General features: G+C 40.1%; 1 protein-coding gene across 1 annotated transcript; it reads left to right on the forward strand.

Moving 5' to 3' along the window:
* Positions 1-227: 227 nt before the first annotated feature.
* LOC127219230 (zinc finger protein 39) lies at positions 228-12,704 on the forward strand. Its single transcript, XM_051180587.1, has 5 exons — positions 228-370; positions 1,639-1,803; positions 6,467-6,593; positions 8,402-8,494; positions 10,250-12,704. The coding sequence occupies exons 1-5, from the start codon at positions 368-370 to the stop codon at positions 12,013-12,015; spliced, it is 2,154 nt and encodes a 717-aa protein (XP_051036544.1). The 5' UTR covers positions 228-367; the 3' UTR covers positions 12,016-12,704.
* The last annotated feature ends 8,934 nt before the right edge of the window (positions 12,705-21,638 follow it).

Here is a 21,638-nt window from a genome sequence, read left to right on the forward strand (position 1 = left end):
TAAGTTCGAGGACAGTGCGGGTTACACAGCAAGACCTTGTCTCGAAAAACAAATTTCAAAATAACAACAAAAAAAAAAAAAAAAAAAAAAAAAAAAAAAACACAAAACACTCGTAGATGTCTCTATTCAGGGAATTCTGTCCTACTCAGCCATGGATTGGTGCCATCTGCGGTCACTCAAGGTATTACGGGTTGGGGACTGAGGTGCGATCCAATCAGGCACGCAGCCCGGGCGCAAGGGCGGGCCTTCGAGGTTTCGCTGGTTCGCGGGTCTTTGTCTCGCGCCATCTTAGCGCTTGGTCGGTCAGCTGGGCCGGGTAGTCCGGGTGTCTCAGGACTGTCAGCTGAGGGAGGCAGACGGGGGCGCCATGGTGAGTGCTGCCCGCGGGAACGGCCGGGGCAGGGCCTCGATCCCTGCGCTGTGCTGTGTGCAGACGGTTTGGCTCCCGGAGGCCTTTGCGGGGTTGCGCTCACAGCTTCTGTCACTCCCGGTCCTGACGTGGCCGAGCCTCCATACTCCCTGAAGCTGCAGGGAGACTTGTCCTCAGCCGCACCCTTCCCCTTCTGGTCCAGACCCCGGTGCTACCGCTTTTGTGTCTGGAGTCATCTTGTTTAGCAGTGACAGCCTGGGCGCTAGAGCAGCCTAAGGTGTGGGCTGAGCCTGGGCTGGTTTATCTTCTGGCCTCCCCTAATCCGGAAGGCTTTTATTGTGTTGGCTTGTGTGAGTAGGAACGCGCAGTCTCTTCCACACCGAAATCGGGTCCTTTGCTGTAATTATGTTTTGCTTCCGATGTACCAGCCCAATGGGTCTATGTACACCTTATTCCGTCTTCATAACAAGTATGTGTGCTTGTGATCTTGATTGTCCGCTTGGTTGGACTGACTGTTCTTAACATGAATAAAACACACCTCTGGCTGTGTGAGGGCCTTTCCAGAGGTGACATTCCAATGGCTCTGGCCTCATGAATAATCTCTTGATGAATCCACAGCACGATACGTACTTTTGGGGTGTTGCTGAAAAGTAGGAGTTGGGACAGAGTTGTAGGAAGTTGGTCACAAGTGTGGCTATGGGCAGCAAAGAATCTATGTACTTCTTTACAATGGTTGGAAACTTTTCAAACCCCATTTAAAATCCCTGTTTCCCCTAACTTTGTAAAAATCTCAAGTAGAGCAATTAGTAGAATACATCAGAATTCCTGCATCTTTGACTGTTCTGTAGCTATAATTTACATTATTTTCCATGGAACTTGTAAGGTTTCAGTTGATATTATTGCCAAGTGTCTTGGTAAGACTGATACATGTATGGAAGAAACTTAAAAGTTTTTGGTTTTTTTTTTTTTTTTTTATAAATACTATAGCAAAACTTGTGTGACTACTTAGTGTGCTGCTGTGATAGTCTCTAACAATTTTGCAAGTATTTGGAAGCATTTTTCAGCATTTGCGTGTATGTCAGTTTTAGCAAAGGGTCTGCATTGTACCGAGGGCGCTGCATTTGCCAGGCTCACATGACAAATAATGGTGTGACTCATTCATGGGAGACTGAGGGTCATTCTGTTGAAGTTTGCTTTGGATCATGTGTCACTGTAAATGTGGCTCTAAATCACTCATGTGGCATCTTCGACATCGTATGCTTTTGTAGAGGAACTTGCATCAGGACAGCGTGGAGAACTGTATGGGTCAACTCCCCAGTCAAACTCTTGAGATTGGAAAGCAGAAGAGAAGCTGCAAGAAGAGCTCAGTCACTTACAATCACTGGAGATGGTCCCAGGGGTGCAGAGCAAGAAAACACAAGGAGTCAGTAAAGGTAAATAAGAAACTATAGAAGGTAATATGTGTGCATGTTATCATCTTCATTGCCTTACTTTATCTAGAAACAGTATTATGAGATTGTGTGTGCGTGCATGTGTGTGTGTAACACTCTTTTGCCAAACATGATTTAATGTAATATATCATAGTAATCAACTTTTTGTAAGTCCACAAGATCACCATCAAGGTAGATCAGTGGGTAAAGGGTCTCAATTCTAACAATTGAGTTGGATCTCCAGGTCCCACAAGGTGAAAAGGAAGGAGCCAAATCCCATAAGACCTTCATGTGTGCTCTGTGGCATAAGCATGCACATACACTAAATTAAATGCATTTTTAAAAATTCACATTATCATTTCAGTAAATGCAGAAAACAAACTGAAGAAACTCCACCTTTTGAGATGAAAAGATACAACAGCATAGGAACATAGTTACATTTTACTTGTAATTAATGTCCTACTTAATAAAATCAGTATTTTTATTTCCTGAGAAGAGAAATAAGACACATCCATTCTCACTACTTTTATTATCACTGTCCTAGAGGTGCTCTGCAGGACCCATGGCAGCAGTAATGACTAAGAGCCCTGTAAATTTGAAAAACGGGGTCATAATCATATGCATTTGGAGATGAGGTGACACTGTGTTCATTAAAAATATGACACACGGAAAGGTTGAGCAAAGTCACGAAAGTCAAAAATGAAATCAACTGTGTTTCTCTATACAAAGAGCAGTCCAAAAATGAAGTTGAGCAATCCCAGTGAAGGATACCAAAAGCAAAATAATCAAAATAACTTTCTTGAAAGATTTGAAATCTTGATCATTGAAAACTAGACTGTACAGTTTGTTGTGGGGTCATCGGCTATCACCCTTACACCTCCTCCCTTGGCTCTGGGGCCTGTACTTTCGTACAAGGAGGTAGGGATTGCATTTTTGTCCTTTGCTCAGGATGAGGCCTACACACTCCAATGTGTGTTGCAGTCTCTATTGTTATGGGTAGAAGAATGAAGTCCACAGAGAGGGGCACCCTAAAAGTGGAACGCCACGTACTGATTCCTCTCACACTACCCTGCCTATAGCCTTTATTTAAAGGACCCCATATGCATACTATACCAATGGGAATTTAAAGGGGGATCTGGGATCCAGGGCTCTAAGGAAGGAGGCTAGGCATTCCACAGTGTGAGGGAAGATGGCTCTGAGGAACTATATCTGAGGAGGTTGTCCTCTGGCCTACATGGACAATACTGTTTGGCCAGCCAACCTAAGTGGGGCATTATAAACCTGATTATTGGATTGACTACAAGGAGGCATTTGATTTTTCATCAGAGTTAGGAATAGCAAATGCTGTGGGTGAATATATAATATAAGGATGAGGCTGACCACTAAAACCAAATGTCACTGTATCTGTAGATAGGACATTTTGGAGTTAACTATGCTTTTTAAAAAAAAAAAAAGTGCTGGTTCCTAATCTTATAGGACTAAGGGCCTTTAAAAGAAGAGGGAGAGAGTTGTTTCTCACTGTGCCTTTATAAGCCTGGAAAGGCCTCAGCAGAAACTCAGTCAGCTGGTATCTTGATCCTGCAGAACTGAGAAAACGTGGCATGTTATGGAAGCCCAAAGCAGTGAATGCAGGGAGGGATTTGTATTGGGGAAAGCAACTGTTTTTGTCCTTTAGTTCCCCCAGAAAAACAGAAATAAATCCCTTTGCCCATATCTATAAATTTGATGCTTCCATTGGACTGCTGTTAAATTATTTATTGGTCAACAGAAAGTGTCTTTATAATATAAAATTCTACTCCATCAATATGGTACTCTCTCTATTTGCTTTTTAAATCCTTCACCCTTTCCTCCCTTAGTATACTTGCATACTTTTGTAGTTAGTATGGCCAGCGCTTTATTTCAGTACTTTTCTTATATGAATAGTCTCACACGTAGAGTTTAATTTTTTTATAGTTTTGATTTATTGAGTTTTCTATTTGAGATACTTTACAGGATATCATCAGGTGCTTTTACTTCTAAATGCTAAGGAAGTCATAATGTGCACTTTTCCCCTTTTCATTTAACTCGGTTGGCATATCTTGTCCAGTGTTGGTGCTCATGAGGTGGGTCTTTATGTTGATGTTTGAGTTTTGTAGGCTTGCTATATAGACCAGGCTGACCTCTTAACTTGGGTCCTCCTGCCTCTGCCTTCCAAGTGCTGGGATTACAGGCCTACCAAATCTTGCCTGGAAAGATGGAGCATCCTTATCACTCCCTATTTTCCTAAGAGTCATAACTTTTATCATGAGAGGGAAACTGTTCTGAATTTTTCTTTTACTGAGAATCTTTACAAAGGGCTCCTGTTTTAATTGGTCAAGAACATAGACTGCTCTTCCAGAGGACCTGGGTTCAATACCTAGCACCCACATGGCAGTTCACAATCATCTGTAACTACAGTTCTAAGGTATATAATGCCTTCTGGCCTCTGTGGGCACATGGGACACATACATATATGCAGGCAAAACACCCACCTGTGTAAAATAAAATAAATGATAAAAAATGCCTTTTCCATGTCTTTGAGGATAATCACAGGATCACACACCCCCACCAGTGAAACTGTGAGTACAGTGAAATACATTAATGTATTTTTAAATATTGAGTCTTTCCTTATTCCTAGAAAAAGTATTTAAGAATGTTTCTAGATTCCTGTGGTCTGATTCTCTTTCTCAGTCACTGAATGTTAATGTTTCTGCAGATTCTGTACTTCTATTTTTACAATCTCTGTGTTCTCCTCAAGCCATTTCACTTACTCTGTTACCTTCATATAACTGAGGTTCTGTTGTTAGTGAAATCTTATTTTTTCCTGCTAAAACTGTCTTTTGATTGCTAGGTCCTGTCTTAGTTAGGGTTTCTATTGCTGTGAGGAGACACCATGACCACAGCAACTCTTATAAAGCAAAACATTTAATTGGGGCTAGCTGCAGTTTCAGAGGTTTAGTCCATTATTATCATGGCAGGACATGGCTGTGTGCAGGTAGACATGGTACTGGAGAAAGAGCTGAGGGTTCTATGTCCTGATCTGTGAGCTGTCATCACACTGAGTATAGCTTGAGCATAGGAGACCTCAAAGCCCACCCTCCACAGTGACACACTTCCTTCAACAAAGCCAAACCTACTCCAACAAAGCCACACCTCTTAATAGTGCCACTTCTTATGGGGTCCATTTTCTTTCAAACCACCACAGGTCCTAAATCCAATAGCCAGTTGAATGACCCACATGTCTCATCACAGAAACAGTATGTTTAGTAGGATATGGTGGTACACATGCCTGTAATCCCAGTACCCTGGAGGCAAGAGGATCAAGAGTCCAAGGCCAGCCTCAGCTACACAGAATGTGAATCTTGCCTGACCTACACGAGACATTGTCTCAAAAACAAACTAACCAATCCACAGTACATTTAAATGAATCTATTGTCTATCATGTTCATTGTACTTCCTCTTGATTTTTACAAAATTACTTTCTACTTAGTTGATCATGTATACAGCCTGGAAGTATAGATCTCTTTTTACCCTAGGCATAGCAAATGATTACCAAATTTTAATCCTGGAGTTTTTTTTTTTTTCTTTATTTTTCTAGGATGAATTTTCTGTTCTCTCTTTGTATATGTGCTTGTTTGTTTGCTTGCTTGTTTGACATGGGGTCTCAGGTCTCACTATGTAGACCTGGCTGGTCTTGTACTTAACAGAGATCTGCCTACCTCTGTCTCAATTGCGAGGATTAAAGGTGTGCACTACCAGACTTAGTTGTATTCTTTTATTTGGTGTTTGATTTTTGAGACAGGATCTTATGTAGCCTCACCTGGCCTTCAAATTGCTGCTTAACTAAGGGTGATTTCTATTCTATATTCTTAATGCTATATATCCCAGTGCAGGTAATTATGTGTCACTTGGTTTCATCCCTCATTATTCTTCATTTGCATCCTTCCCTGTCCTCCTTTTCCAAGACAACTTTCAGAATGCAGATCTCAGATTAAGAGGCAAATATAAGGATTACTATAATTGTACTTGAGTTGTTGGAATTAGACTTTTTAAATGCAGAATCACTGGATTGTTAGTCATCTGGACATGTAACTTTAAACTCACCACTGCCCAGGAACAGTCACCTACATGTGGTTCTCCATACAGGTCCATTAACCACTGGTTTGTTTTGTTTGTTTGTTTGTTTGCTTTTATAACTTGATTTCTGTGTCTTGTTACTCATAAGAACTCATTGTGTCAAAGAGCTAAGCTTGCTGTCAGTGAAGCATAACCTTAAGGATGCTTAGTAGTCCTCATCTGCACTGTTCTGCACTGACATGTGTGTACTGACTCTCTCTCTCTCTCTCTCTCTCTCTGTGTGTGTGTGTGTGTCTGTGTATGTTGCTGCAAATTGATTCTAGAGCCTTGTGAATGTTTTACTGTACATAATTCATCCATTTTTGTTAGGAATGGAAATGTTGTAGTAGTAGTCTTTTGAGTTACTAAATTAGTACAGAAGCAAGATAACAGTGATTTTTTTTTCTTCCCATGATAGAGAATATAAACCAATATGCAGCCTATGTGAGACACACTCACAAAGAGCACAATCCCACATTCCTATCTTCTGGTATGCCCAAAAGCTTGAGTTAAGGAGAAATGTTCATTACAGGGATTGGTGACATTTGAGGATGTCTGTGTGGACTTCACCTGGGATGAGTGGCAGGACCTGGATGATGCTCAGAGAAAGCTCTACAGGGACGTGATGCTGGAGACCTACAGGAGCCTGGAGTCCTTGGGTGAGTAAAAGGCACCAGTAGTATTAGAAGCACTTCCTTTGTTAGTAAGAACAGTAACCATGTCTGAAATTTGTTTACACACACACACACACACACACACACACACACACATACACATACACACAGAGTATATTATATATGTATAAACCTACCTCCAGAAATTGGCAGGTCTATGCAAACATATCATATCTTTATGATAAATCCTCTATTAGCTATTTTGGAACATTTAATTATTTATAACTATGGTCATGCTTCTGTGCTATAGAAAACTGAAATTTATACTGGCTATCCAGGCTATATCCCTGCATACTTTAACCATCTTTGCTCTATCCCTCCCTTACATACTCTTCTAGGCTATGATCATCACTCTGTCTCTATTTCCTTGATTGCAACTTTGTCTTCTATTTATAAACAATGATATGCAATATTTATCTTTTTGTGCCTCAGGCAAAAACATTCATCAGTTCCAACTTGAGATAATTCTTGGGTTTCTTAGTGAATAATGTTCCCTTATGCATAAATACTTTTTTAAAAAAAGACAAGATCTCATGTAGCCCAAGATTACTTTAAAATCATGATCTATCAAAATACTAAAATACCTAACATCATCCTATCCTCTGGCTTCCAAATGTTTATGCATGTGTGTATGAACTTGTACGAATTCATGCATACAAGCACATACACCACATATACACATCAAAATCATTTTAAAAATCCAAATAAATAAATTATTCAGTGAAATAAATAATAAACCAGCTATCTCTCCTTGAATCCACAGAAACTGCATGCACATAGTGCCTAGACATGCATGCAAGCAAGCATTCATACAGATGGAATGGAAATAAATCAGTTTCTTTCTTCATTTTAGAATATGATACATGCCTTTAATCCTAGTACTTATAAGGCAGAGGCAGGTGGGTATCTGAGTGTGAGGCTAGTCTCATTTACATAGTAGGTTCCAAGACAGCCAGAGCTACATAGTGAGACCCTGTCTCACATACACACCAAAGAACAAAACGACATCTGACCACATTATTCTAAACTTTAATCACTTCTGCTGTGGAAGCACCCATATTTTTATTTTCCTTAAGTTTTGGTTGAGTCTTAGCTCCAAAATTCAGATTAAAATTTTTTCAAGCACACACACATGCCGTGCCATGCATCTAGAGGTCAGAGAACAATTTGGCAGACATGGTGCTCTTCTTCCTCCATATGGTCCTAAAGGTGGAACCCATCGCAACAGGTGGACCCCTTCGGTTCTTAGTCATCCTTGTCTCCTACATATGAGTCTGCTTGCTGGTTTTCTTTCTTTCTTTCTTTCCTTCCTTCCTTCCTTCCTTCTTTTTTTAAAAAAGTGAATTGTATTGTGTCTCTTTAAGTATTCTTAAAACCATTCTTAGATTTTCTTTCCCCATTTATTTATTCTTAGTGCTGGGGATTAATTTACGGATTCATATATATTAGGCAAGTGTTCTGTCACTGAGCTGTATCCCCAATACATTTTTTATTTTTTATTTTGAGACAGGGTCTTGTTAAATTGATGAGAAAGACTTTGAACTGGATTCTTTCTGTCTCAGCCTCTCAGGTATCTGAGGTCACAGGCCTGCACTAGTCCCAGCTTTGCTTTCTTCCTCAAGCCATTTAACTGCGCTTAATAAAGGCGAGATTGCACACCATGAAGAATATGAGTGTGCACTCACAGAATGTTTAGATTTGTCTAGCAGTCGCTCATTTCCCAAAGCTGTTATCTCTCTGCAGTGTACTTGACTTAGCACTTGGCACAATCTTACTTTTTTTCCCATTAACAGGTCACTGCATTACCAAACCCGAGGTGATCTTTAAGTTGGAGCAAGGAACTGGGCCATGGAGAGTAGAAGACATCCCAGAGCAGCGTCAGCCAGGTCAGTGAATGTGCCCTGGACAAAGAGACCAGGATGACCAGAATCCAATAGACACTGATGGTGTTGAACTGTTTCACTGATAGTCTTGGGGTCAGCTGGTGACATACATCAGATGTTTTCTGTGTACATTTTCTAAGGAGAATTCTCATATGATCCTTCACTCTCTTTTTAATTTTGTTACATATTTTCTTGAGTTCACAAATTTCTGTAACTTTGATTAGTTGGTTAACTACTTCTCTAAATTCTCAGTTATCTGTGTTTTCTACCCCAGGCATTTTTGGCTGTGTTAGTTCTTTTATCATGTGGTATTTGGTTAATTGCTAAACATTGCACTTTTAAAATAAGACATGTAATATTAAAACATTCATCGCAGATAAAGAGATTACATTTTACTGAAAAAACTTAAACACAAAGTATTTGGTTGTAAAATAAAAGTCACAATGCTTTATTACAAAACAAGGAATAAAAGTATACACGGTTTTATTTCAGGAAAAGTCTAAAAGGAAGGGAATTTTAAGGAGATGATTATTTATTTAGTTTAATCTTGACATTGCTTTTTTTCAAATTTGGTATACCTAATACATAGGTGGGCAAAAAACATAGACTTGAGAGTGGCCATGAACTTAGTCCTTTGGAAATGAGTAGTTTAATATAAATATTTATATCATAGTTATTCAGGCATTAACTAAGGTGATTGATGAGAAAAACAGAAAAAGAATTCTAGAATCAAGTCTTCTGTCCACAGAATCAGAATCCATGAAAGTGAGGGACACTTAGCACAACCAAATCGCCCAGTATGCAAAGGGGAAACCTAGCTTTGATGGGACAAACAGCTCTTTGACATGAAGAGACTTAAGTGAAGCAAGATTTCCTGCTTAAGTTTCTGTGTGGGTGCGAAGTCTCTCATCAGCAGTCTCTCTTTGTGAAAATAATTTGGAGAGAATAGACTTATGTAGAAGGCTCCATTTATGATGTAGAAGACAGCTTAATACAAAATAAAAGCTTCCAGAAGCAAAGGTTACAAAGTAGGGATGCATGTACCTTAACCTAAGTGAAGAATGACAATTTTATGAATCTCAGAAATACATTTCAAAGAACAATAGGCATGGCTCAGTTTCCTGAATGAGTCCAACGAGGAGGTTGGAGCTTCCTGACCTTGTTAGGATTCAAGGAAACAAAAAATAAATTTTGATTAGGGATTTGGAGGTTTATCGTTAGCTGTTTTCATGTGGGAATGAGACCATTTACATTTATAAACCAGCCCCCTAAGTTTCTATTGTGATTCCTCATGGAAAAGTGAAAACTAAACACATAGGTATCAATCCTTTCCTAAGTCTAAACTGTATTTCTGACCCGGTGAAAGACAATACCAACTTCCACCCTTAGATAGCCAACTGACAAGAACCTTACCTTACAAATCAGAGAGAAAAGGAAAGTTGGATGATTTAAAGAACTAGAAGGAGGGAACAGGGGAAAATAGTAGGTAGAAATGAGTGTACTGAAATACACAGCTAGGCATGGGTGAATATTTAATTATCTCACGCTAGAAATGAATAAAACACTTTTAAATCAATGGAATGATGTGATTTGACATTGTAAATTCTAATTTATAGATTCATTGGGAACAAATCTATCTATATCACATATCAATATTATTTTGAAATCATAATATAATGAGAAGAGAAGGCAATTCTTTATCTTTCTGCTATAATATGAGCTTGGCTACTTCTGTTTTTTTTTTTTTTTTTTTTTTAGATGTCCAGAAAGTAAATGAACTGGATGAAACCAGCCAGGACAATCAAGACAGACATTTGTGGCACCTTGTAATTACCAACAGCAACACATCAACTGAGGAGAATGTTAAATTAGGAAAAATACTTAATGTGAGTTCAAACCATGTTTCAAATCTAACTATAAAGAATGGAAGTTCTTCAGGAATGAGGCCTACAGCACTTAATGTGTGGCAGAATGTGCATCCCCCTAATGTGCCTGATAACATGCAGACTGGAAAGGATCTTGATGGCCCTCTAACTAGCAAGTCCCCCATACATGCACAGCACCACAGGTTGTATAACAGAGCTCCAAGTACTCAACAGCATTTCCAATGTTGTAGACAGGAAGCAGCCTGCAATACAAAGACCTTATGGACAAATAAGAGCTTTCACATTGCACATAGTCCCAGTAAATTTGGTGAGTCTGGGAAAGCATCTGATGAGGTAGCTCCTAATGCCCAAGAGAGGACTTGGGTAAGGGAAGAAACTTTTGAATGTAATATTTGCAAGAGAACATTCTGTTCAAAGTTTAAGCTCACTAAACATAAGAAAATACACAAAGTACGGAAGTATTACAAGTGTAGTGATTGTGAGAAAACCTTCATTAAGAAGTCGTACCACAAAAAACAAGTAATGCATGCAGGACTCAGATCCTACAGATGTAGACAATGTGAGAAATTTTTTCATCAGAAAAAACAGCAAAATGTACACCAGAGAGTCCCCAAAGGAACAAAACTGTATGAACTTTATCAATCTGAAAAAAGCTTTAACGAGAAGCCAAAACTCAGGAGGTATCAGAGAACCCGTACAGGCTATAAACCCTATGGATGTCATATGTGTGGGAAATCATTTTATCGGAAGTCACACCTCAACAGGCACCAGAGAATTCACACAGGTGAGAAACCCTATGGATGCAAAGAATGTAAGAAAACTTTCTACCATAAGTCATCCCTCACTATCCATCAGAGAACTCACACAGGTGAGAAGCCCTATGAATGTAAAAAATGTAGGAAAACTTTCTACTGTAAGTCAGACCTCAATGTACATCACAGAACCCACACAGGCGAGAAACCGTATGAATGTGACGAGTGTAGAAAGACTTTCTACTCTAAGTCACACCTCATTATACATCAGAAAATTCACACAGGTGACAAACCGTATGAATGTGAAGCATGTCAGAAAACATTCAACCGGAAGTCAAACCTCACTGTACATCAGAAAACACACACAGGTGAGAAACCCTATGAATGTAGTGTCTGTGGAAAGACTTTTCACCGGAAGTCACACCTCAGCATGCATCAGGGAACTCACACTGGTGAGAAACCCTATGAATGTAAAGAATGTGGGAAAGCTTTCTACCAAAAGTCCAGTCTCAGCAGGCATCAGAGGAATCACACAGGAAACAGACCATATGCATGTGAAGAGTGCCGGAAAACATTCCTTCATAAGTCATCTCTCACTGTCCATCAAAGAAGCCACACAGGTTATAAACCATACTCATGCGAAGAATGTAGGAAAACATTTTACAGTAAGTCACACCTCACTGTACACCAGAGAACTCACACAGGTGAGAAGCCCTATGAATGTACGGTATGTGCAAAGGCTTTTCACCAAAAGTCATATCTGAACAGGCATCAGGTAACTCATGAGAGTGAGAAACGATTTGAGTGTGAGGAATGTAGGAAAACATTCTATCATAAGTCCTCCCTCACGGTGCATCAGAAAATTCACCTGAGGGAAGGCCTGTGAGTAGAGTGTGGAAAGTTCTTAGCAGAAACATTCAGTAGGCATCAGACAAGTCACACATAGGTGATACTCTAAAAATTGATGAATGAAGACAGTGTTTCCCTGAGAAGGCCACTTAGCAGGCATTACATTTAATCAGAAAATTCTGTGTAGAACAAGTTGGCTGTTTTCTTTGGAACAGTCTCCATTAGGTAATCCACCTGACTGTGTAACAGCCCTACAGAAAAATGTGCACATATATGATGATCACTGTTACTACCAGGCCCATAGAAACACTTTAAGTTTTTTCTCCCTCAGTTTTCATGAGTCTGGGGACCTGAAGTGAACGTGATCTGCAAAATGGCCTTGACATCCATTGTCAGAAAGCCACAAATTTAAGAGAAATATTACTGATTGGAGAGGGCAGAGATGTCCTCATTTTTATCCCCAAATACTGTTTTTAGTTTAGTTGAGGAATACTTTCTTGAACCATTGTGCATGATGTTTTGATAAGATTGCAAACCCTTCATAACTGGATGAGATGTTTGAGAGAACTTATATGTTCTTTAATATTTCAAAAATTGTACATGCATAGCAAATTGTCAATACTGTATTAGAGAAGTTTCATTGAACAATTTGAATAAATTAAATGTTGATAATGTGTGAAATTTTGAGCAAAATTTAAATATCAGAAGTTTGTAACAAAGGAAAACTACTGGTCTTTATAATTTTAATATTAAAATGAAGGCATACATGTGCCAATAAATAATATGAGTGATATTATTGTGTCAGAGTACATTGTGTGTGGGAACAATTGTGGTTGTTATAACTGGAGGTTGGGAGTTGTTACTGGCACAAAGTAGATAGGGGCCAGACATGCTTTTTAAACACCCTGAGCACTTGCTCAAGTGGTTCTGATGAGAACCTGTTGTGTTTCACTTCTGCTTTGTTCTCTGCTTCATGCTTGTAGTTGAGATGTGGTCTCTCAGGCTTCTGCTCCTCCTGCCACACCCACCCAAAATGATGGACCCTTATCCCTCTGGAATTGTAAACTAAGACTCTATCAAGAGTCACTTCAGGTCATGGTATTTCATCACAGTAACAGAAAAATAACAAATACATAAGTTGGTACTAGGAGTGGGGTATTTCTGGAGGACCTGAATGTTGCAGAATATTCCTTTACACTGTGTGAAGATGTGTCACTGTGATTCGTTTAAGAAAGAGCTGAATGGTTAATAGCTAGGCAGGAAGAGGTTAGGTGGGACCACTGGGGACAGAGAAGACTCAGATAGGAAGAAAGGCAGGGTTGCCAGCCAGAAGCAGAGAAAGCAGCAGGAGCAGTATGAAGAGACAAAGTAACAAGGCATAATAAGTGTGTGTCATTATTTGGGAGCTGGCAGTACAAAAAAAAAAAGTTGCTTTTTGGAAAAATGTAGAAGGCCTTGAAATTTCAGACTAAAAAAGTTGTTGGATGCTATAAGCAGAGCTTAAAAGGCCATTCTAGTAGGAGTTTGGGATACAGTAGTGATGAGAATGTGGAGACTCAAGAATTTGCAGAAGGGAACAATATTAGAAACATGGCTAGAGGCCATTCATGAGATATTTTGGTAAAGAATCAGGCTGCCTTCTCAGGAAGTCCCAAGGACTTGCCTGAGGGCAAATCAAAAAGTAATGGCCTAATTTCTTTGGTTGAAATTGTGGCACAGTTGTTACTAATAATATTTATGAAGTTCTATAATGCTTGTGCTAGAAGACAGGCTATAAATGTTGAAAAGATTAGCACCCTTAATGAGACATTATCTGCACTGGAACAAAGGGGAGGATTCCTCCAGAGCAAGATCCCACTCAGATAAGCTTCCATCTTTTGAAAGGAAAAGGTGTAAGTTTTATGCTCCTAGAAAACAACTGAATACAGAAGCTGATGCTAATGTGGTTCAAGGTGGCAGGTGGTGGGTGGGCAGAGTCCATTCTAAGATGACAGTGGAACTTGGCAGTATCATCCACATGGTGTGTTAGCTTTAGAGAAATGAAGGATGCAGGCGTGAAGGGGTTAAGGATTCTTCCTCTGTGGTTTCAGAGGCCAGAAAGCATGTGACAGGTAGTCCTTGAGTGAAGGCTCTGAGAGGGAAAGAGGCCCTGAGAGGCCATTGTGTGATGCCATCTGAATGAATCTGGGCTTTGATGGAAACCCCAAGATGTTAGAGATGCCAGAGCCATGGGATTATCTACCCAGGAAAGCCATATACAGGAAGTGGAACCAGCCCAAGAGAAGGATGTACATGTTGCAGGCAGCAAAGCTGAAAAGGCAGAGCCATCACAGCCTTTGGAAAATAAAAATACAAGACACTGAACCACAAGATTTGGAGTTTGCCTTGCTGGGTTTCAGTCTTGATTGGCCCAGTATTTCCTCACTATAGCCCAATATTTCTTTTGGAGTTGCAATGTATATTCTGTACCATTGTATGTTTTGAGTGTGTAATTTGCTATTTTGAATTTATAAGGAGTTATCATTTTTAACAGTTCCAGAAGTCTCTGAAGAGATTTTGAAATGTTAAAACAGTGGGGACTTTGGAGTTAGACTAAACACATTTTGCATTATAATATAGCTAGAAGCCTATGGGAACTGAGGTTTGAATAAGATGTTCCCATACATTCAGGCACTGGAACACTTGGTTTCCAATTGGTAGCACTGTTTGGGGAAGTTTAGGACATGTGGCCTTTCTGGAAGCTGTTAGTAGGGGCAGGCTTTGAGATTTCATAGCCTCATCCCACTTGTGACTCACTCTGTCTGCTTAGTATTGGTTAAGATGTGATTTCTCAGCTTCCCATTCCTGCTGTCATACTTCTCTGATATGATGAACTTAACCCTCTCGAGTTCTAAGTCAAAATAAACTCTTCCACCAGTCACTTTTGGTTGTGGTATCTTATTTTTATCATAGCTACAAAAATTAATCGGTGCACATGTGATATCTTTCACTGAGCTTTGGGCTCAGTGATAGAACAAAAATAGCTGCTTAATAATCTCTGGTAATCCTCCTCTTGGCCACCTCAGCAATAGGATTACAGGAAGGCATCATGACCATTGCTAGAATCTTACATCAGATGAGGATCTAACCATGTAATGAAAACACTTTGCTGAATAAGCCATTTCTCCATCCCACCTCATGGGTTTCTTGTGTCGTGCTCCCTTATCCACTGTCTTAAGTCATTCAGATTTTATGTGCAACAAATTTCATCTGTAAAGTATTGGTCTATTCTTCAAATTATTGAAATTATCTATCTATATATATATACATATTAATACACACACACACACACACATATATATATATATATATATATATATATATATATATATATGTTCCTTGTTTTCCTGTTCTCTGAAATTAAAATGTATTCATGACCTCAAGTTGCTTATTTGCTAATAAAAACCTAATGTTTTTCATTCATGTCCCAAGTCCTTCAAAAAAAGCAAGTTCCTCATTGGCTATTTATTGTCCTTCACATCATTCACACTGGTTGGAAAGCTTTGTAGCATCACAATTATAGAAACCACATTTGGAGGGACAAAGTTATCAATCAGAAATTATGACTAAAGAGACCAGTGTGTAACTTACTCCATGTCTTCTGGAACTACTCTAAGAGAGGTGTTATGGAACTTCCACTACACCCCATCCCAGGATGCTAATAGTTAGGTCATATGCTTAGCTTTAAAAAAAAATTGGAAGATTGATCTCGTCTAATTATAAGTAAAATTGAGATAAATGTCTGAGTAGCATCCAGAAGAGACATCAAAGCCAAATCACACATTGGCAAGGTATAAGATGGTGTTGTGTGCTCAAAACATTCTGTTGCAGCCTCCTACCAGATTATTAATATGTACTTATAAACTGTAACTCCTATTACTATGTTGAGATGATACACTGGTTACTAATTCTAAGTAGCATTGACAGAAACTACTTTAGGTATGTCATGTTGAGAATTGAATGAAACAGGTTGTATTCTTTAAACACACACATTACTCAGTTGTACAGCATATACTCAGATCTACCTTGGTGCTCAATTTTAAGACATGAGAAAAAGTAATGAAAAGGAACTTATACCAAAACTATTTCTCTTAGAGGAGGGAGACAAGTACCATTGTTCACAAAGGTCTAAATCAATTTACAAATAGCTGTGAAAAACAGCTGTGAAAAAAGCTTTATTGATGTTTTTCTATCCTGATATTTATTCTCTTAGAAACACTGGCTCACTTTAGGACACCATGTTAGAAAAACACAAACATCAATACTTGGCAGATAGTTGGTGACAGTCACCTCATACTTGTATGTTAAAAGATTAAGAAAATACAAACTAGAAGCTTACAAGATGTAAACAGGCTAGGATTGTATTTAATGTTGACAACCCTAATGAAATCACAATAAACATTAGAGTAAGTCTATTTCCTGCATGTCCCTGCATATGGCAAACACCTGCTCTTGTGATAACATCAAATGCACAAACCTTACATATATCAGGATATCTTGTGCCTGATGTGTACCAGTACCTTCTGAATTAAAACATTCCCATCCTTGAGGAAGGCTCATTAAGACTAGGATATAAACCCGTAAGTCTCACAAAGTCCCAAAATGTATAAGATGCACAAATTTTGTTCCCTTCCCAAGTTTATTTTTATTTTTTAATTTTACATATCAATCCAAGTTCCCTGTCCCTCCCTCCTTCCCTCCCTCTCTCTCCCCCTCACATGCACCCTGACAATCCTCCCCTCACATTTCCCCCCCCCCCACTCCATGTAGGATGATGCCATCCTGGAGGGGTCATCTAAATCTGTCAAATCATTTGAAGTAGGGACTAGGACTTTTCTCCTGTCTCTAGGTTAAGGGAGTATCTCTCCATGGGGGATGTGCCCGCAAGGTCATTTTGTGTACCAGGAATGCATCCTGGTTCCACTGTCTGAGGTCGCTTAGACTGCTCAGGCCTTCTGGCTGAGACCCATATTCAGGGGGCCCTGAGTCAGTCCATGCTGGATTCCCAGCTATCAGTCTGGGGGCCCATTAGCTCCTCCTTGTCCAGGTCAGCTGTCTCTACATGTTTCTGCAGGGTGCTCTTGTCCTTCCTCTCTGCTTCTGGGTTCTAGTTCGGCTCAGTGTTTAGTTGTGGGTGTTTGTTTCTGTTTCCAATAGGTACTAGATGAGGGCTCCATGATGGTGGATAAGTTTGTCATTGATCTCATTACCCGGGAAGGACATTGATGGTAGCCTTTCCACTATTGCTCAAATTGTGGGTGTTTGTTTCTGTTTCCAATAGGTACTAGATGAGGGCTCCATGATGGTGGATAAGTTTGTCATTGATCTCATTACCCGGGAAGGACATTGATGGTAGCCTTTCCACTATTGCTCAAATTGTTAGTTGGAGTCAGTCTTGTAGGTCTCTAGACATTTCTTTAGGTTCAGTTTTCTCTTCTAACCTATAAATGACTCCATCTTTTATGCTCTCTCTCTCTGTCTTCTATTCCTCCCCTGACTCAGTTTTCCTAGTCCCACGTACTTTCCTCTCCTCCCCTTCTCTTTCTCCTATTTCTCTCTCCATTCACAGCCCCCCCCCCACACACACTTCCCATGTGCTCTGGAGAACTTGTCCCTTCCTGCTTCTGTGAGGGACCTTATATGAATCTCTTAGAATCCACCTTGTATCCTAGTTCCTCTGGCAGTGTGAATTATAGGCTGGTGATCCTTTGCTCTAGGTCTAAAATTCATATATGAGTGAGTATATACCATGTTCCTCTTTTTGTGACTGGGTTACCTCATTCAGGATGGTTTCTACAAGTTCCATCCACTTGCCAGCGAATTTCAAGATTCCATTCCCCCCCCCCCCCGCAGAGTAGTATTCCATTGTGTAGATATGCCACATCTTCTTTATCCATTCTTCAGTTGAGGGGCATCTAGGTTGCTTCCAGGTTCTTGCTATTACAAATAATGCTGCTATGAACATAGTTGAGCAGATGTCTTTGTTGCATGGATGTGGATCATTTGGGTATATGCCTAAGAGGGGGAATGCCGGGTCCTGTGGTAAACTGATTCCCATTTTCCTGAGGAACCGCCATACTGATCTCCAAAATGGCTGTACAACTTTGTACCCCCACAAGCAGTGGAGGAGTGTTCCCCTTTCTCCACATCCTCTCCAGCATAAGCTGTCATTGGTGTTTCTAATTTTAGCCATTCTGGCAGGAGTAAGATGATATCTCAAAGTTGTTTTGATTTGCATTCCCCTGATAGCTAAGGATATTGAGCACTTTCTTAAGTAACTTTCAGACTTTTTGATTTCCTCTGTTGAGAATTCTCTCTTCAGTTCTGTACCCCATTTTTAAATATGGTTATTTGGTATTTTGTTGACTAGTTTCTTGAGTTCTTTGTATATTTTGGAGATCAGCCCTTTGTCAGATGTAGCATTGGTGAAAATCTGTGTCCTTTGCCTTCCAGAAGCTTCTAAGTTTGAGGAGGTCCCATTTATTAATTGTCGATCTCAGCGTCTGTGCTACTAGAGTTATGTTCAAGAAGCAGTCTCCTATACCAATTTGTTCAAGGGTACCTCCTACTTTCTCTTCTAAGAGGTTCAGTGTGGCTGAATTGATGTTGAGGTCTTTGATCCATTTGGACTTGAGTTTTGTGCGTGGCGATAGACATGGGTCTATCTACAGTCTTCTACACACCCTCATCCAATTGTGCCAGCACCATTTGTTGAAGATGCTTTCCTCCCCCACTGTATACTTTTAGTTGTTTTGTCAAAAATCAGGTGTTCATAGGTGTGTGGGTTAATATCAGGAGTTTCGATTTGATTCCATTAGCCTACTTGTCTATTTTTGTGCCAATACCAGGCTGTTTTCAGTTACTATAGCTCTGTAGTCGAGCTTAAAGTCAGGGATGGTGATGCCTCCTGAAGTTCTTTTATTATACAGGGTTGTTTTGGCTATCCTGTGTCTTTTGTTTCTCCATATAAAGTTAATTATTATCCTTTCAAGGTTAGTGAAGAATTGTGCTGGGATTTTAATGGGGATTGCATTGAATCTATAGATTGCTTTTGGCAAGATTGCCATTTTTACTATGTTTATCCTACCTATCCAAGAGTATGGGAGATCTTTCCATTTTCTGATGCCTTCTTTAATTTCTGTAAAGACACAAAGTTCTTATTATATAGGTCTTTCACTTGTTTGGTGTTACCCCAAGATACTTTATGTTGTTTGTGGCTATTGTAAAGGGTGATGTTTCTCTGACTTCTTTCTCAGCCCCTTTGTCACCTGAATAAAGTAGTGCTACTGACTTTTTTGAGTTTATCTTGTATCCAGATAGTTTGCTGAAGGTGTTTATCAGCTGTAGGAGTTCCCTGGTAGAGTTTTTTGGGTTGCTTATGTAAACTATTGCCCCGACCAGCAGGGCCTAGTTATTCGTGGGTCGAGGTGGGCTAGAACCTGAAAATAATGGGAGAGAAAGAAGGAACGAGTGTAAGGAGTATGGTTTTTCTGCCTGCCGCAGCTGGTCTTGTCCCACCATTGCACCAGCCCCAAATAACACACTGAGACTCTGTATTTGATATAATTCTGTTGGCCCGTTACTAGTTTCTTATCGGCTAGCTCTGTCTTAATTATTAACCCATATCTGCTGATCTATGTATTTCTCTTACCGGGGAGCCAGCCGGCATACTGCTTTCTCCAGACTCTCCATTTTGGCTCCTCCTTCCTACTTCCTCTTTCCTCCTTGTCTCCTAGTCCCGCCTATCTTGCTTTCCTATTGGCCAACAGTGCTTTATTCATTAAACCAGTATGAGAAACATACAGAATGACATCTCCCATCAAACGAGACCAAGCAATCTTTGTCAAGGTCTAACTTAATTAGGCACAAAGAGGGGTTTTTAAAGCAAAGCGGGGAGGAAATGGGGAGGGGGAGCTGTGCTGACTCTGGGGCTCTGGTAATGTCCCAGGCCATAAACATCAGACCATAAAGGTCTGCTTATCTCAATTCCTGGCGTCTGGTTCATCTCAGTTCCTGGGTTGAGTGGAACAGACTGCTTGTTTAGCAGTTTTCTGTTTTACCAAGATAAGGCTCAGTTAGAGTTTTAAGGTGTAAGTAATTGCAAGAGGATGTGACTCAAGGCCGGCTCCCAACAAACTATCATATCATCTGCAAATAGAGAAAGTTTGACTTCTTCCTTTCCAATTTGGATCCCCTTGATCTCCTTTTGTTGTCTTATTGCTTTAGCTAGAACTTCAAGTACAATATTGAAGAGATATGGAGAGAGGGCAGCCTTGTCTTGTTCCTGATTTTAGAGGAATCGCCTTAAGCTTCTCTCCATTGAGTTTGATGTTGGTTGTTGGTTTACTGTATATTGCTCTTATTATGTTTAGGTATATCCCTGTTATCCAAGGTGATTGTGGCCTTGTAAAAAGAGTTTGGAAATGAACCTTCTGGAACAATTTGAGGAGTTGGTATAAATTCTTCCTTGAATTTTTGGTAGAATTCTGCACTGAAGCCATCTGGCCCTGGGCTTTTTTTGGTTGGAAGGCTTTCGGTGGCTGCTTCTATTTCGTTAGGGATTATATATAGGTCTATTTAAGTTGTCTGTTCTTGATTTAATTTTGGTGATAGTTATCCAGAAATTTGCCCATTTCCTTTGAATTTTCAAATTTTGTGGAGTACAGGTTTTCAAAGTATGACCTGAAAATTGTCTGGATTTCCTCTGTGTCTGTTGTTATGTCCCCCTTTTAGTTTCTGAGTTTGTTAATTTGCATGTTCTGTCTTTGCTTTTTCATTAGTTTGGATAAAGGTTTGTCTATCTTGTTGATTTTCTCGAAAAACCAACTCTTTGTTGCATTGATTTTTTGTATTGTTTTCCTGGTTTCTATTTTATTGATTTTTAGCCCTCAAATTGATTATTTCCTGGCATCTACCCCTTGGGGGTGAGTTTGCTTCTTTTTGTTGTAAGGCAGTGGGGGTCTGAGGCCAGACAGGTGGGGGCTTCGGGTGGTCCCACGTAGATAGGCAGGTGCTCAGAACAGCTCCAGGAAGTTCCCTGACAGTGGCAGGGTAGTTGGCTCCACCCTCTGTCCCAGTGCTCAACCAGAGTGGTGGGCCAGTGGGCAGGGTAGGGGGAGGGCAGGCTCTTGGTGGGTGTGTATCAGAGCACCAGAAGTACTCTCAATGGGACAGGACACAGTGGGAAGGAGATCCAGGGCCAATCCAGGGAGTTCCCAGGGAAGGGTGTGGGGGGGCATTCCACTGAATTAGTCTCAGACTCACCTCTAACAGAGGCCTGTCGATAGGACTAGGCTGAGATTTAGGATATTTCTGCACCTATAGGTGGATCTAGCTGGGCCCTTCCCAAGTTTATAAAGACAGAAGGGCTGCTGGTGAGGGAGGAGACTTTCTGACCTGATGTATATGTGGCCTAATTTGTTTCCTGCAAGTGTTTCAGTTTTCACAAGTCATCCCCATGCTGGGGTGGGCTTTTCAGTGATACAGTTGTGGAATCATTCCTGTTCTTGCTAGGCAACCTCTCACTCATACTCTTGTAACCTCAAGGAACTCAATGGATTCCCCAGTGTGGAGTTTGGCAGAAATATTTATTTGGTCTGTTGCCAGTGCCCTATCTAGGCT

The sequence above is a fragment of the Phodopus roborovskii genome, unplaced genomic scaffold, assembly GCF_943737965.1.
Source record: "Phodopus roborovskii unplaced genomic scaffold, PHOROB, whole genome shotgun sequence".
NCBI classification, from domain to species: Eukaryota; Metazoa; Chordata; class Mammalia; order Rodentia; family Cricetidae; genus Phodopus; species Phodopus roborovskii.

Coding starts and splice junctions, on each gene's coding strand:
- LOC127219230 (XM_051180587.1), top strand. Junction 1,804..6,466: donor AACACAAGGAGTCAGTAAAG/GTAAATAAGAAA, acceptor TGTTCATTACAG/GGATTGGTGACATTTGAGGA. Junction 6,594..8,401: donor CAGGAGCCTGGAGTCCTTGG/GTGAGTAAAAGG, acceptor TCCCATTAACAG/GTCACTGCATTACCAAACCC.